Below are 17,949 nucleotides of genomic sequence, written 5' to 3'. Positions count from 1 at the left end.
CAATCACTTAATATGTGAGGATCCTTGCAAGGTTATTTCCAAATGTTTGAGTATTTGCCACATGCTTGTGTTATGAAGCACATATTGCACAAAGCCAAATATACTCCCCAATTGTACATGAGAGGTTGTTAATTTAATTTTATCAATTCATTCATTTAAATATTTACTGAATGCCAGAGTAAGTGGAAGTTAGGTGCCAATAATATATTGAAGAGCATTCACTTTTCTCATAGAACTTACAGTTCAGATGAAGAAACTCATATTAATCATGAAAATGTAAATCTTTAAACATTGTGGTAAAAACATAAAATTTACCATCTTAATAATTTTAAAGTATATTGTTCAGTAGTGTTAACTATATTCACATTATTGTGCAACAGATCTCTAAAACTTTTTCATCTTGCAAAACTGAAACTCTGTTACACACTAAATTCATTTGCCTCTCCCTCCAACTCTTGGTAACCACCCTTCTACTTTCTTGTTTATACAAATTTGACTTCTCTAGGTACCTCAAATAAGTGGAATCATACAATCTTTTCTTTTTGTGATTGGATAATTTCACTTAGCATAATGTCCTCAAGATTCACCCATGTTGCAGTATGTGACAGAATTTCTTTCTGCATAAAGTAATTACTAAGCATAGATTAATAGCTCAGTTGTCCCCACATTTTAGGGAAAGCCCATGTAAGACCTGAGACCCTTTTATTGCAAGGGGTGAAAATCCAAGTCAGGTAGTCACACCCGGACTGCAGCAGAGGGACCTGGAGAACCTGGCAGTTGGGTTTCCTACTTGTCAATCTCACTTCCACTGCATTTAGTTCTGAAGAGTGACTCTGATTGCAAATATCTGTTGGTGAAAAGTTGTATTGTCCAATACAATCACCACTGGTCAGAAGTGGGTACTGAGCATTTGAAATAGGTCTAGTCTGACTTGGGATGTACTGTAAATCTAACATACACATGAAATTTCCAAAATTCCAGAAAAAGAATGTAAATTATCTCAATAATCATTTCTTTGATGTCACTTACATGTTGAAGTAATAATATTTTGGAAATGTTAGGCTAAATATGTTAATGAGACTAACTTATCCTGCTTCATTTTGCCTCTTTAATTTTCTTTTCTTTTTATCTAAAATTTTACATATGTTTCCTTTTTCCCGATTGACCCTCCTCCCCTAGCCATTCCCACCCTGAGTAAGCCCCCACCGCTCCAGTTTTCTGTGTCCATTGGTTATGCTAATATGCATGCATACAAGTTCTTTGGTTGCTCTCTAACCTCTCCTCCCCTTCTATTTGTCTCTGGTTCTATTATTGTTCATCAAATTATGTTGATCACTAGAGGCCTGGTGCATGAAATTTGTGCACAAGGAGAGGGGGTGGTGGTGTCCCTCACCCCAGCCTGCAACCTCTCCAATCTGGGACCCCCCACAGGATGTCTGACTGCCCATTTAGGCCTGGTGAGATCAGGCATAAACAGGCAGTCAGGCATCCCTCTCACAATTCAGGACTGCTGGCTCCCAACTGCTCACCTGCTTGCCTTCCTGATTGCCCCTAACCGCTTCTGCCTGCCAGCCTGATCACCCTCTAACCACTCCCATGCCAGCTTGATTGATATCTAATTGCTCCCCTGCCAGCGTGTTTGCCCCCAACTTTCCTCCTCTGCTGGCCTGGTCACCCCTAACTGCCCTCCCCTGCAGGGTTGATCATCCCCAACTTTCCTCCCTTACAGTCCTGATGCCTCCCAACTGCCCTCCCCTGCTGGCCATCTTGTGGTGACCATCTTGTGTCCACATGGGGGCAGGATCTTTGACCACATGGGGGCAGCCATCTTGTGTGTTGGAGTGATGGTCAATCTGCATATTATTCTTTTATTAGATAGGATAGAGGCCTGGTGTACAATTGGGGGCCAGCTGGTTTGCCCAGAAGGGTGTCCCAGATCAGGGTGGGGATTCCCTTGAGGGGTGGGGCAGCCTGGGCGAGGGGCCTGTGGTGGTTTGCAGGCCAGCCACGCCCCCTGGAGACCCAAGCAGAGTATCTGGGATTTACTTACCTTCTACAATAGAAACTTTGTAGCCTGGAGAGGAGCTAAGCCTCCTGCTCCTCCGTGGCTGCCACCATTTCTGTTTGGATTTGTTTACCTTCTATAATTGAAACTTTGTAGCCTTGAGTGGAGGCCTAGGCTAGCAAGGGCAGGCAGAAAGCTTGGCTTCTTCTGTTGCCTGGGAAACCCAAGCCTCCCTCCTGCTCTCTGTGGCTGTAGCCATCTTGGTTGGGTTTATTTGCATATTTGCTCTGATTGGCTGGTGAGTATAATGGAGTGATGGTTAATTTGCATATTACTCTTTTATTAGGTAGGATTATATCCCACAAATAAGTGAGATTACATGATATTTATCTTTCTCTGACTGGCTTATTTCGCTGAGCATAATAAGAGGCCTCTCTTAGAAAAGCTTCAATTTCCTTCCATGCTCTCTAGTTCCATCCCTGCTGTTGCAAATGGTAAAAGTTCCTTCTTTTTTATAGTGGCATAGTATTCCATTGTGTAGATGTCCCACAGTTTTTGAATCCACTCATCTGCTGATGGGCATGTAGGCTGTTTCCAAATCTTAGCTATTATAAATTGTGCTGCTATGAACATAGGGGTGCATATATACTTTCTGATTGGTGTTTCTAGTTTCTTGGGATATATTCCTAGAAGTGGGATCATTGGGTCAAATGGGAGTTCCATTTTTAACTTTTTTTTTTTTTTTAAATATATTTTATTGATTTTGTACAGGGAGGAAGGGAGAGAGATAGAGAGCTAGAAACATCGATGAGAGAGAGAGTCATGACCAGCTGCCTCTTGCACACCCCCTATTGGGGATATGCCCGCAACCAAGGTACATGCCCTTGACCGGAATCGAACCCGGGACCTTTCAGTCCCCAAGCCGATGCTCTATCCATTGAGCCAAACCGGTCTCGGCCATTTTTAACTTTTTGAGGAAACCCTGTACTGCTCTCCACAGTGGCTGCACCAGTCTGCATTCCCACCAGCGGTGCACGAGGATTCCTTTTTCTCCACATCCTCGCCAGCACTTGTCGTTATTGACTTGAATAAGACAAAGAAATCATTTTACCTTTTAAATGGTGCCATTAGAAAATTTTAAATTACATGTGTCTCCCATTATATTTCTATTGGATGGTGCTATTCAGGACCATTTGACTCTAAGCCATTTCGAATTGTTGGTACTGAGAAAAAGGCCTCTGTTAGAAAAGCTTCAATATCCTTCAATCTTTGCTTCAAATAATGAGTTCTACTCAAGCCTGTCTTCTATTTCTTGTTTGGGGGGGAGGAGAGGGGCACACTGAAGCCACAAAAGGAGACAAAGGCCCTGGCAGTCCAGGTTGGGAGACTCACAGTAGAAGACATTCCCTAGCTGCTTTTCCACAATATGACGACAGCAAATTTTACCTTTTGTGTTTGTAATGACTAATTAGGTTTCTTTTCAGAAGTTACAGAAATCTAACTTGAATCTTATGCAAAAATATTGATTTTTGTGCACCTAAAAGTTCAAAGATGCTCTGCTTTGGGCAGACTGGGATCTAGGAGTGCACTCACTGCTGTCTCTCTCAGTTCCGCCTTTCTCTTGCACTCAGCCCAGCCAGACGCCTCTCTGTGGTGGTCCCTAGCCACTCCAGACTGGTATCATCCTTATATCACAAATCCAGCAGCAAGAGATCTGTTCCTTTTCCCTATTTGCTTCTATAAAAATCTGAAATGTGTCTCAGTGGTCTGGTGTGGGTCACCATGCCCATTCCTGAATCAACAGCTGTGGTCCATGAGATGAAGATTCTGGGTGACTAGTCCTGGGTGTGAGTCCAGACACAGAGGGGGAGCTGAAGGGGAACTAGCACTGCCTGAATGTATGTTCTGAAAGAGGAGAAGGGATTTAGGGGCTGTGGCCAGAAAAGGGGAAAATGGATATAGGGCAGGTGACAGACGCTAAGAATGCTCAAGGCGTCTGCCGCTGCTGAACAGAGTCAGGGGGGTGGGAGAGACAGCCTTCTCAGCGCACTGGCAAGTTTCTGAACATTTAAACATGCTCTTCTTGCAAGTTCTACCATTTATCAAAATCAGGTTGCAATAGTTGCCAATCCCCATCTCCCATGAATGAAAGTGCACGTCAAGCATAGACTCAGGTAACCTAGATCTCTCTCTCTCCTATCTTTAGCTAAAGGGATGCCAAACCCATATGACAGCTGGCTAATCTAGCTTCAAAAAGCATATGATCTTCTCAGTGGATGTTTGATGTTTTACAACACGGACAGCAACAACAGTAATTGAAACTCTCCTAGTGTAAATCCTTTCACTATATTTTGGCCATCTCAGTACTGTCAACAATAACTTTTTAAAAAATACATACTTTTAAAATTGATTTTAGAGAAGAAGGAAAAGGGAGATAGAGAGAGGAACATCAATGATAAGAGAGAATCTTACTGGGGATTGAGACTGCAACCGGGTAAGTGCCCTGATTGGGAATTGAACCTTGACCTTCTGGTTCAGAGGTTGATGTTTCACCTCTGAGCCACGGAGGCTGAGCAACAATAGCTTTATATAATCATTTACATGGAATCGGAATACTTCGGCATGCCCTTAATAGTGTGCTGTGATTCTATTTTCTCCTTTTTTAGTAACCAACCCTGGTTGTCTTTTCTTGCAGGAATCCTTTATCTAGGGACCTTTTCTAGGCACCTCTACCTCTTCAATAGAACAAGCCTACAGAACTCCCATGTCTCTGGGGAGAGAGCCACAGCTACAGTCACCAGACAAGGCAGATGTCGGAGAAGTAAACCGGGCATAGAATCTCAACTCCAGGGCCGCACATACACATTTCCACATGTTTGGAGAAAGGAAAAGTTCAAAACCACATCAAACACACTCTGTGACCACTGGATATAAATATTACAAACAAACAAAATCAGCATGTAATGTGTACTTTAATTTGCTGACAGATATTTAAAAAATTAACATCAGAATGAATGACAAATGCCAACACCACAACAAAACCTTTAACCCAGAGAAAAACAGCTCACAATCAAAGCCGCCTGGCCTCTAATTAGCCCACAGCATCCCTGAAACAAGAGGCCAAAATAAAATAAACTGCCAGCATGGAGAAACTGTGCAGGGGGGAGGGAGAGCAGGAACAAAAAAATTAAGGCTCTCCACAACGTCCTGAAAGTGACTATTGTTTGAAGCCTGCTTTACTGGCGTGGGGTGGCGTGGGCAGAAGACTGCTGCTCAGACATAAAGTATGTAGATGCCGTCTAACTCCACACTTATGTTTTAAATATTCTTTTACACTGCAGACTAAGTCACTTCAGAGACAATTTAACGTTTTAAGAAGGATTGACTGGCATTTATACGACATCTGGTTTGCACCTAGCATCACCCTAAGCGACTTCCTCAGTGACTAGATGTTGGGGTTCCCAGCCTGATGGCTAGCAGACTTGGTCAGTCCCGGCCACTCCACCATGAGCCTGACCAACCTAGGCTTTATATTTGTGAATAGAAGAAACACGCCCAGCATCCACACGAGTGGAGAGTGTTTCCCGGGCACCTGCTGCTCAGAAAGCACAGGCAGCGTGTGCAGGGGGCGTGGCCTGGCGCGCCTGCCTAGGGTGGGCTTCACAGCTGGCTCCATAAGAGCTTGTTAGGTTTGTTGTTCTGCTTTTTGTTTTTCTCTTCCACTTTCACAGCAGCAGTAGGATTCTGGATTCCCTCCTTGTGGCTGAACAACTCCAGGCACCACATAACAACTATGACATGTATACTTCTTGGATGGATTTCCTTCAGAAGCAAACATGCTTCTTTCTTAGAATACCCTAGTGAATGTCTCCTCACACCTCCTTCAGGGTTTCTGAACCACTGCATGCAGCACGGGGCCGGGGCCACACTCTCCCTGGAGTCAGGGGTGGAAATGACTTCCCTAAGGTGCTGGGCTTCTTGCACGGGAGTGGTATGTGGAGGCCAACTGGGCCCTCAGGAAAGAGTGAAGGAGGATGGCAGGTGGGGACAAACAACCATGTCCCTACCCCACAGAAATTAACTCGAGGACACACCCTCTTCTGGCCCTCAGAGACGTCCTGGAACCATAGCTGAGCAAAGACGGCAATGGCCATGACCGTCACCAGTACTTGTCAGCTTACCTCCTAGAGCACAAGCAACTTGGAAGCAAAATCACTTACTTTTTATTGCATGTGGGAGATGACTGGGCCTGAGCTCGTACTGGGCTGCATGGTCCAGGAGAAGGCAATTGTTTAGGGAAGATTCAAAGATGGCAAATGGCAACCATCCCTCCCCCTGTTTGCTTTTAGATAGTCCCTTGGGATTTGCATTGTGTATACACAAGTGCGTATATAAAACTCCAAAGCAAATCCATTCCTGTATTTAGGATTTTAAAAAGCTCAACATATGCCAGAAACTAGTTGGAGCCTGGAGCTTGGCACTGCAGACAGAGTTCGCAGTTTGTAGGCTTTGAAGTGAAAGTTTTCCCCTCCTGTTTTACTAGCAATGAAAAGAATTTTAAAGGAAAAGCACCGGCGTTGGTGAGGAGTATTTTTCCATGGTGAACGATGTAATGTCTTTCGGTATAATCCTCTATTTAGAAAGCTAGATGCCTTAAAGCAGTCACTGGCACTGCCAGTCGTGTCTTACATAACCACCTCTCATGAGAAATATGTGGGTTGTGAATGTTTTAAATATACCATGTTCTCCTATAACACCCAGAACTGGCTTACACTGTCATGCAGTAATACGTTAGGTGTTTTAGAGCAGTGGTTCTCAAATTTAAGGGAAGCATAGCCTGGAGAGTTATTAAAAATCAGAGGTGGGGACTCTATACCCATAGATTCTGATTCAGTGTGTGTGTGTGTGTGTGTGTATGTGTGTGTGTGTGTATGTGTTCTGTTTTGTAGCTATGTATTTTTTTGTGGTGGAGGGTAGTTTGTCATTTAACAAGCAACCCAGGTGATTCGGATGTGGGTGGCCAATAGAGGTTAAAGAGAAATATCACATCTAGAACCTATAAAAAAATTACAATTCTATGGTCAACAAGAGTAATATTTCTATTTATAAAAATTTGAAAATAATTAATCACTCCAGGAAAAATAAGAGTCTGCTTGTTATACATTTGCCACAGGTTATTTTGTTATATCCTGTAGAGTAATCAGAGTGTGTGGTATCATTTTGACTTTGCTGATAAGGAACTTAATGCCGTTTAAATGATATAAAGCTAGTTGGGACACGTCGCTTGAGTTTTAAACAGCCAAATAAGATGGCATCTCCTCAGACACTCCTAAAGTGCAAAGCTCTGAGAAATGATGTGAAGGAAATAAAGCATATTTCCTGATCCAGTTTTAAGTCAAGGTCTCCTCATCTCCCTAATTCAAAGCTCTACTTCAGCAGACAACTTTGTCGTTCACCTTCAAGCACTGGCTTTGGGAACCCAATATGGAAAAGCTTGTCACCTATAGTTTTGCTCTTAGCAGAAAGAAAAACAAATGCTCCCCTATTACAGGTAAACATCATCACACATTTTTCCCCAGCTGAGAACTTTGGTGTTATCCCAAGGATAGACATAATTTGAGTTTTTAATTCACTTTAGACCTGGCTTAGGACTAGAAAAAAATGGAAAAACAGGGTATTCCTTAAAATCCCACAAATGTTGCCTATTTTCAGGAGAAAAAGTAAACAGATGACTTTTTTTTTTTAAATTTCAGTAACTTTCCCTGGGACTTCCTGGCTCCTTGTCTGGTTAGGTTTCACCCACCATACCTTGAGGTGCTTTAGGGAAGATAGAGACTCTGACAGTGGAAAATCACTCTTCTTTTATAGCCTTCCTTCCCTCTGCCTTCAGGGAAAACCTGCCTTCCCCCTCGTGAGAAAAACTCCAAATACAATGAATGAGACAAAGAAATATTTAATCAAATTAGCTTAGGAAACCCCAGCAGAAACAATGCTTCTTTTCAGCAGTTGATGATGTTATGAATAGACAACGTCTGGTGTGTTAGTCTGTCTCCGGCTCGGGGGTGAGAAATGCCCTTTGCCATCAGACACTAGCTTCATTCTAGAGCTCAAAGGAACCATATTTATTTGCCAAAGACATACTGCTTCATAAGCTACAAAAATGATTTATAAAAGTAACTAGAAACATTCTTAAAATAATGAACATGATGATGGTGGTGGTGATGATAAAGCAGTCTTTTTTCCTCCCTCCTAAGCAATCACTTAGCTCAGCTGCTATCAACAAAATATCACAGACTGGGTGACTTATCAGTAACAGATTCATTTCTCACATTACTGGAGGCTGGAAGTCTGATATTAGGATTCTAGCAAAGGCCCTCTTCCAGGCTGCAGACATCCAACTTCTCCTTGTATCTTTGCATGGCGGAAAATGAGTGAGCTAGTCCCTGGTCTCTTCTTGTCAGACCACTAACCCCCTTTATGACCTAATTACTCCTGACGATTCTACCTCCAAATACACCACCTTGGGGATAGGACCTCAATATATGATTTTAAAGGACACAAAAATGTATTCCATAACATCAACCTAGAACCACAGGGATGAACCTGGCGTGGGCATATTTTCAACAGTTCCCCAAAGAAGTCAACTCTTCTTTCTGATTACACCTGGGCCCAGTCTTCCCCCCCCCCCCCCCTTTTTTTTTCCCCCTGAGAAAGCAGAAAATTAGACTTCAGGCTAGCTTTAGCCACTCCACCCATTTGATTTTTGAAGTATAAAAAATGTTTTTAGCCTTGACTGGTCATGTCTGGGTTGCAGGCTCAAACCCAGGAGGCAGCCAATCCATGTTTCTTTTTCTCTCATTGATGTTTCTCTCTCTCTCTTTCTCTCTCTCTCTCTCTCTCTCTCTCTCTCTCTCTCTCTCTCTCTCTCTCTCTTTCTCTCTTTAAAAAAATCAATTAAAAAATCTTAATATTTTTTTTTAATATTTCTCTACCACTTTTCTTTTTTTAAAATATATTCTATTGATTTTTTTTACAGAGAGGAAGAGAGAGGGATAGAGAGATATAGAAACATTGATGAGAGAGAATCATCGACCAGCTGCCTCTTGCACACCCCCTACTGGGGATGTGCCTGCAACCAAGGGTCATGCCCTTGACCGGAATCGAACCTGGGACCTTTCAGTCCGCAGGCCGACACTCTATCCACTGAGCCAAACCGGTTTCGGCTTCTCTACCACTTTTCAAAGAATAAACAAACTATTGGGTATCAGATACCAAGTGAAATACTCCTAAAGTTGGTTCTGAGGTTATTTTCTGAAACCCTGTCCCCAATCTGAACTTTTCCAGAGAAAGACTGCAGATAATAAAGGGCTCTTTAAAAACAGACAGTGGATTACCGACTTAGAAACCCCATGACACGGAGACTACATTAATCATCTCATTCAATGACAGCCTCACTCTCAGCCAGTCATGTTTGATTTCAAACAGCATCTGCCTCAGGAAAACAAACCAACCAACAAAAAAGTTAAATGACATGATATAAGTAAAAAATTAAATGTTTTTATACTGAAATGACAGGTGATTTAATGTACAATTTCTTTGCTTTTGGATGGTAGAAATAGCTCATTAAATGTATTCAAAACGTCTCCAACTATGGAAATTTCACTATTAAGACTAGCCTTCAAACCACTCAGACCAGCATACAACTTGGATAGTGAAAATGTGGCATTTTAATGACTGCATGGCAGATGTGGTCCCTACACTTTGAAAGTCAGCCTCTTGATGGGAGCGAGGATCAGCCTAAGAGTGTCTCTCTGGTTTGGCACTGGGAGCAGCTTTTAAAGGACCTGGCTTTATTAGCCAGTCACATATCAACTGAGTCCATCCTGTCAGCTGTCGCTGTCTTCTAATTTAGAAAACTACCTACAGCAATCAGCTGCAGTCCCTTTTATTGTCCTGCAAGTAAAATTCCCAAATAAAATATTCATCAGACCTCACCCACCCTTAACTAGAAGGGAGGGAACCCAAAGCAGATATCTAGACACTGACAACTTACCTGACTATCATTGTTGTAAATACTTTTCTTGACTTGCTTTTTGGGGACAAACCACGTTGTATAAAAATATAATTGTTTTCCTTAAATGTACACAAAGTCTGTTTGCTGGGAAATGCTCCTTTTGCTATACAACAGTCTCCTTGATCCATTCACTGCTCTGTAATTTCCTCTGTCACTTGGATTTGAAAAAGAATGTATATGTGTTTGTGTTTGTTCTTTACAGAAAGCAAGGATGCATTAGGAATACAGGAGCCCACTCCAGTGGGAAATGTCTGAACCTCTGAACATCCTCTCACAAAGGCAGCCCGCTGGGCACCCTGCGGTGCATCAGCCGATTGATTTACCAATTGAAAGAGACAAGCAATGCCATCTTTAGATTATTTTACATGAAACAGCTGTTGGATGTATACCTGGACTGGGGCAGACCCAGCAGTTTTGGTTCATTACTGCAGAGTAAGCGAGGCAAAGATTATAGCAGCCAGGTGTGCCATGCACAGGCCTGCCCCTAAAATACGTATTCCTGAGCCAGGAACACCAGTGGGTACAGAGGAAGCCCCTGACCCACAGTCCTTTTCCTCCTACCCTTGGTCCTGCCCTACAGCACCAGCATCCTCAGGCAAAGGTGCGTGCACCCAGTGTTAGCATCCAAGGGGCTCAGTGCACACACTCTGCAAACACTAGTAGCAGCCCCTGGGCCCAGGGGCGTTCACACTGGCCTGGATCTGGGGATCGAACCAGATAGGTGTGGGAAGTGGGCTTTGGTTATTTGGGAAAGAAACTCCGAGTCCTAAGGAAATAGATTAGAAGTGGGAGTGTTGGCTCTGGGCCTGGAGAAGGTTTAGAACCTGGGATTGTCAAGCTTCTCTCCAGACCCCATACTGTGGGATTCTAAGATTACTGATGGCTCAATCTCCAACACTGGACAATGAAAATAAATAGAAAATAATATGTGAAAAAAAAGGAAACAAGTGTAAAAATCTTCTATCTTAGCCTCTTTAGTTCAAGAGATAAATAATGAAATATTCTGACTAATTAATGATCTTGTTAATAGAGATATTAGATTTATCTTTCACAGGTGACTATTTATTAACTAAGCAGAGTCTAAATGTACACTGAACATCAAAACAAAAATCGACATATTCATTGGATTATGAGCAACACCAAGTATCTCTAGTTTTCCAAGAGCCATGAATTGTACACATCAGAATTGTGTGTAATTCACACAGAATTCATTACAGAAATGTGGACATGCTGGGTAGGTCAGAGGATTTAGGTTGATAATGTTCACAACAGTTAAAATTTCAAATGCCATTTCCGTGCACTGGACAACCTCTTCCAGGTGCTTTGATTTTTTTCTCCTCCTGATACATTTCTATGGCAGGAGGCAACACTGACTCTCCTGAAGTTCATCATTGTCATGAGACACAGAAAGCCCACACACAGAAAAGGATCATTTCACGAGACACAGGAAGTCCACTCACAGTTAGCAGCACTGACCTGTCCTTTCATATCGGGAGCAATAGGAATGGTGGGCCAGATGGTTGAGTAGATGCCAAAAAACACCAGCCAGATCAGCATGCTCCCCCAGACAGCCAGGTGACTGAACTGCAGAAGAAAACACACACTCAGGCAGGGCTGCCCCACTGGCATGGGAGAGCCACCCGACTCCACCAGCTGCACAGACTCTGTGTCCAAGCCAGCCTTCCTTATGGGAAGAATCTGACAACTCTGGAGTCATTGGAGAATTCAAGCTCCTATTTCCTTGTCTCCAAAAGACTAACAATGAGTTCAAGAGACTAGTGGCTCCAAACTACCCTGAAGACGAAGGTGATTTGGCCTCCACAGCTAATCTTCCTCTACATCCACCCATCGTATTACAATAGAAGGCCTGTCTCATTCCTCACCAGCTGCTCCAACATGGAGCTATATAAAACAAGGTCTCATTAGTTTAGTAACAGAACACTGAATATACAAAACAATAAGTATGTGTTTGTGTTTGCTTATCATTTTGTGATATTATTCTTTTCATTTTCCAAATACTGTAACCTTAAAAAAAAATCTGGAATGGATATCACATCTTATGATGCCCCTTTAACCATCTACTGAGTTGTGAATTATTTGTTATTTGTCCTCTTAATATCATGATAGTCAATGGATACATGGAACAGACTGACAGGTGTCAGAAGTGAGGGTGGGGGGAGGGGACTGGATGAAAAAAGGTGGAGGGATTAAGCAAAAAACATATATATGAAACACAGACACGGGTAACACTGTGTTGATAGCCAGAGGGAAAAGGAAGCGGTGAGGGTAGGTGCAGGTGGGCAAAGCAGGGATAAATGGGAATGGAAAGAAACTTTGCTCGGGGCAGTGGGTGCATCACACAGCATGCTGATCCTGTTCTGCTGAGTTACACATTTGAAACCTGTGTGATTTTGTGAACCAATGTCACCCCAATAAACACTTCTTACTACCTTCTCCTTTAAAGTCTCAGGCTAACCCACCACCCCTCTCACCTGGATTAACTGCCATTGTTTCTTAAGAGATCCCCTGTTTCCACATTAATCTCCCACCCCTTCCCCATTATCTCAGCACAGAGTTAGGAGCCTGTTTAAACAGCAGTGACAGACAATCCTGAGACTAATGGTATAATGTCCAAACACGGGAAATAAACAGAATGTCTGAAATGGGATCTAATTAAACAAGTGATGGAATATTGGAAAGATTTCATACTCTAATAATGAACATATACTACAAAAGATATAAAATATTTGTAATTTATTTTTAAGTGAAAAAGATGACAAAGCTCTATGTTCTGTAATATTGTACATTATCTTTTAAAACACATAGAACAAAGTCTAGAAAGTCATATGGCAAAGTGGTCATATATCTCTTGGTAGTAAAGTTACAGAAATTAAAATTCTCCTTTTTGGCAAATGTGCCCTGATAAAATCAAACCACATTTTTACATGCAAAATAAAATAATACAGTTGGACATTGCTTACTGTTTTTCCAAGGCTTAAAAAGAGTATCATACCAGGAACAATATCTAGAGTAAATAGAGAAATAATTCTAGAGAAAACTTACTTTAGTCCAAGCTGTAGTCTCCAAACCAGCTTTCAGACAAACAGTGACAACAACATACTGTGAAAGAAAGGCATTTGGGAGACGGTGTTACCTTCGTGCCTTCCAGGAGGCATTCCAAGTACCCTCCTGGAGGCAGTTCCTCCGAGGCAGCTGCACTGGGCAAGTGCCATCTAGGTGCTAATCCTCCAGGGGCTCCTTTTAGGGAATGCAGACAGATTTACTTCAAGAAAAGCCCTCATGTTAATGGTTGTTGTCTCACAAGTAATAGTTAATTTTGCTCTTTATTTAACTTGGAAGAATTGGGAAAAATCAGCTTCTTCACTGTCCCTCCCTCCCCTTGTTCCCTTCCCCCCACCCCTCACACAGGTAGATCTGGAATGGTCATTTAAAGAATGGGGAAATTTATTCATCATTGTCCAGAAACTGTGACCCTGCTTAATCTTCACCAGAAAATGAGGTCAGCATTTCACAACCATTCTGAGCTTTAAGGACTCTAAAATATATAGTTTAAACATCTGAAATATATGATAATGAGAACAGCTTTATATAAAGGGTTTTGAGAAGCAGAGTCCACACCTGTGCTATTTAAGAATGGCTCAGTACACAGAGAAATAAACTTACCGTGTAAACAATATTTCCAACAAATAAATAGTCTGTGGCATGACCGTTGGCCAACGCAGTGTCTGAAAAACAAAGAAGTTATTACTAACGTCCGGAGGACAGCACTGCAGTCTGTTTTATTCAGAATGTAAAAGCAAAACTTTAGAAATATTTGTCAACATATAAAGGAATTTCCAAAATTATGTCTGTGATTCTGAATTATTTTCTCCAAATGAAGCAAACAAAATAGAATTGTCTAATTCAAGTCAGCTAGCCTAATGTGAAAATGCTGTTTTTTTTATTCAGAGGAATCAAAGCCTATTTTAAGATTGGGAATGGTTTCTTTGAATGACACAGACGATGGCCTATCTCCTTTTATTTTGTTTTATGCTCAAAGTTAGACCTGTGGCTTACTGGCCAAGTATATAGAAGTTTTGTGTTCAAGTTTTCAACCCACACATAATTGGGCTCAGGGATTTACCTATCTGCTTGTTGAAGAATCCTATTAAAGAATTAAAATCTTCTTAGTTTTCTAAAACACTATAATAATCAAGTGTAGTCACAGGTAGAATCTGGTAATCCTGGAACCCTGCACCTAGCCAGGGCATGCCCTTCTTCCTAATTCTAGAGTAGGGAACATAAGGGTTATCCTAATAGAGGAGAGAGAGAAAAAGAGAGAGAGGGAGAGAGAGAGAGAGAGAGAGGAGATGAGCACAGAATTTAAAAGAAGGTGGTAAAGAGAGACTAGAAGCTTAGGTAGGATTTCATGAAAAGGGAAGAAAGAGAACCCTAGCCTATTGGGCTCAGTGGATAGAGAATCAACTCATGGACTGAAGGATGCCAGGTTTAATTCGGGTCAAGGGCACCTACTCCAGTTTTGGGCTCAACCCTGGCCTGACAGGGCCACTTGTAGGAGGCAACCAATCAATGCATTTATCTCACATTATCTCTCTCTGTCTCTCCCCCTCACTTCCATTCTCTCTAAAAATCAATGAAAAATATCCTTGAGTGAGGATTAAAAATAAAAGAGAAGGAAAAGGGTCAATAAATAAGGGAGAGGCTAAATTAACCAAGAAGGTAACAAGTCAATGTATTACCAAACAGCTATTCAAAACTGTGGGGGTATACTTTTTAGTAACTGGCCCTAAGATTGTTTTAATAATAAATGTGACATTTTATTTTAATTAATTTATTTTTTAAATGTATTTTTATTGACTTAGAGAGAAAGGGAGAGGAAAAGATAGAAACATCAATGATGATAGAGAATCTTTGATGGGCTGCCTCCTGCACACCCCCTACTGGGGATTGAGCCATAACCAGGCATATACCATTGACTGGAATTGAACCCAGAACCCTTCAGTCCATAGGCTGATCCTTTATCCATTGAGCCAAACCAGCAAGGCTAAATGTGACATTTTAAAAGCATGCCTCAATAAAGAAACACTTGAAGTTAGATAGGAGAACATTTATTTGATTCTAATGTAGATTATAGCCTTGAAAGAGGTAACATTATTCTTTCTTTATACAAAAAATATTTATTTGAAGTTTACTTTATGCCAGATACTATTATGAGAACTGGGAAACAAGGTCCCTGCCTTCAAGTAGCTCACACTATAGTGAGGGAGCCAGAACATAAACACAAATACATGTGCAATAAAATGTCAGGTATAATCTATAGATATAAAAGCCTAAGCAACTGAATGACCGAATGATCAAACTACTGGTTGATTGGTTGCTATGATGCGCACTGACCACCAGGGGACAGATGCTCAATGCAGGAGCTGCCCCTGGTGGTCAGTGTGCTCCCACAGCCAATCTCCCATGGCTGGCCAACCTCCCTTGGTGCCTTCCTCCCGGCCCCAGCCAGCTGTTCCCTCACCCCCAATTGGCCCTGATCACCAGCCAGGCCAAGGGACCCCAACCTTGCATGAATTTGTGCACTGGGCCTCTAGTAAGTTCTAAAAGAAATATAAGGCAGGATAATGGAACAGAGCGTGACAAAGGCTGCTCTTTTAGATAAGAAATTCAAGAAAAATCTTTTTGAGAAGGTAACATTTGAGCAGATCTGAGCAGTATGAAGGGGTGCGTTAAATGAATATCTAAAAGGAGAGCTTCCAAGCAGAGAGAAATTGCAGCAGTCTGAATATAGACACATAGATGAGCTCAAAGACCATCACAAAGGCCAGTTTGGCTGGTGAAACTCGGAAATACTTAGAAGGGGCAAATTAATGTAGGCCATGGCAAGGAGTTGAGGTTTTATCATTAACTAGAGGCCCAGTGCATGAATTCATGCACAGGTGGGGTCCCGAAGGGGGTGGGGAGGCCAGGATGCAATCAGCCTCTGGGCGGTTGTTGGAAGCCACTTGGTGGCTACTTTTATATCCTTCCTTCTTTGTGGAGCATCTAGGGAGGGAAAGCAGCCACGGTGCCCACGGCCAACTTTCAAGAGGCCGGCAGCACTGTTGGAATTGTGCTGATGGTACTAGTTCGTCAGTGCCTGGCCCGTTCTCCGGAGATTGGACCTGCAGGACTACTGAGAGAGTGAGTGGCTGCCACCAGGCTGGTGGGCCACTGGGACAGGTTGGTCAGCTGAGTGGCACTCTGCTGTGGGAGCACACTAACCACCAGAGGGAAGCTCCTGCTTTGAGTGTCTTCCCCCTGGTGGTCAGTGTGTGCCATAACGACCAGTCATTCCAGTCATTTGGTTGTAAAGGTCACTTAGGCTTTTATATATGAAGATTGTGATAGGAAACCACTGGAGGATTCCGAGCAGAGAGTAAACTGGTATGAGTAATGTTCTTAAAGAAATAGTATAGCTTTTATGGCAGAATAGAGCTTAAACTACCCAAACTGGAGTAACAATAAGTGCAATGCTGGTGTGGAAATTATTGTAGCAATCTTCTCAAGAGGGTGGCACTGCTAGTGTGTAGGATGTGCCCAGTATGGTAGTCACTGGCTACTATAGTTGTTTATATTTCAATTAATTTAAAAATCCCTCAATGCTTGGTGGCCTTCAGAAGGGCAAACTCTTTGATTACCAACAGGACTGATGGCTCACTTAGGAAGAGACAGCCTCCCTGGAGACCCTGAAGACCACTGAATACTCTGGGCAGTGTGGCATGCGCAGAAGGAAGATGTGGGGAAACTAAAGGATACTTCCCAAATGTAGCTTCTAAAGTTTTATTATGCATTAATTTCTAACTTGTCATGATAGCAAAGTGCTACTGGCATTAAATAAAATGTTGACCTTGAGGTTACTTGAATACACTTAAAGTAACTGTTAATGAAGACAGGATTAACCTAACTTTTTAGTTCATCATTTCAGAAGGATAACTCATCATTACATTTTAATGTTCTGCTTAGGAAAGAGTGTCTCCTGCCCCAGTCAAAATAATATCATCTGGAAATAATTTATTCCTTGGAAGAAAAACTCCCAAACCAACTTGAGGTTTGGGACATGCCAAGCACCTCTGAAAAGATGCATCTTCTCAACAAGTCACAAGTTACCACTCTGTACACTCTGGCTCAGAAATTCCCATTGAATGGATTGCTCTCTTACAGGTTATATTTCAAACTAGAGGCCAGTGCACAACATTTGTTGTGGACGGGAGGAGAGAAAGGAAGGGGGTGTCTCTCAGCCCAGGCTGCATCCTCTCCAATCTGGAACCTATTGGGGGATGTCCGACTTCTGGTTTAGGCCTGATCTTGGGAATTGGGCCTAAAGCAACAGTTGGACATCCCTCTTACAACCCAGGACTGCTAACTCCCAACCGCTCACCTGCCTGCCTGACTGATTGCCCCTAACTGCTTCTGTCTTCCAGCCTGGTTACCCCCTAACCACTCCCCTGCCAACCAGATCGAAACCTAACTGCTCCCCTATTGGCCCAATTGCTCTCAACTGCCCTCCCTTGCAGGCCTGGTCACCCCAACTGCCCTCTCCTGCCAGCCTAGCTGCCCCTAACTGCCTTCCCCTGCTGGCCTGGTCTCCCCTAATTCCCTCCCCTGCCAGCTTGGTCGCCCCTAACTTCCCTCCTCTGCTGGCCTGGTTGCCCACAATGCCCTCTCCTATAGGCCTGATCACCCACAACTTCCCTCCCCTGCAGGCCTGGTTCCCCCCAACTGACCTCCCTGCAGGCCTGGTCACCCCCAACTGCCCTCCCTCCCCTGCAGGCCCAGTTGCCTTCAACTGCTTTCCCCTGCTGGCCTG

General features: G+C 42.7%; 1 protein-coding gene across 1 annotated transcript in view; it reads right to left on the bottom strand.

Moving 5' to 3' along the window:
• The window catches only part of ATP8A2 (ATPase phospholipid transporting 8A2), a 556,427-nt gene that overhangs the window by 138,276 nt on the left and 400,202 nt on the right, over positions 1–17,949 (bottom strand). Inside the window, exons 31-33 of the mRNA XM_045588453.1 lie at positions 13,764–13,825; positions 13,143–13,199; positions 11,556–11,663 (exon numbers count right to left, since the gene is read on the bottom strand). Coding sequence (XP_045444409.1) covers positions 11,556–11,663; positions 13,143–13,199; positions 13,764–13,825 — 227 coding nt within the window. The remainder of the gene's footprint in view (positions 1–11,555; positions 11,664–13,142; positions 13,200–13,763; positions 13,826–17,949) is intronic.

This window comes from Pipistrellus kuhlii, unplaced genomic scaffold (assembly GCF_014108245.1).
Source record: "Pipistrellus kuhlii isolate mPipKuh1 unplaced genomic scaffold, mPipKuh1.p scaffold_m20_p_3, whole genome shotgun sequence".
Classification (NCBI taxonomy): Eukaryota; Metazoa; Chordata; class Mammalia; order Chiroptera; family Vespertilionidae; genus Pipistrellus; species Pipistrellus kuhlii.
The sequence above is the reverse complement of the archived record's forward strand: the minus strand, read 5'-3'. Positions and strand labels throughout refer to the sequence as shown.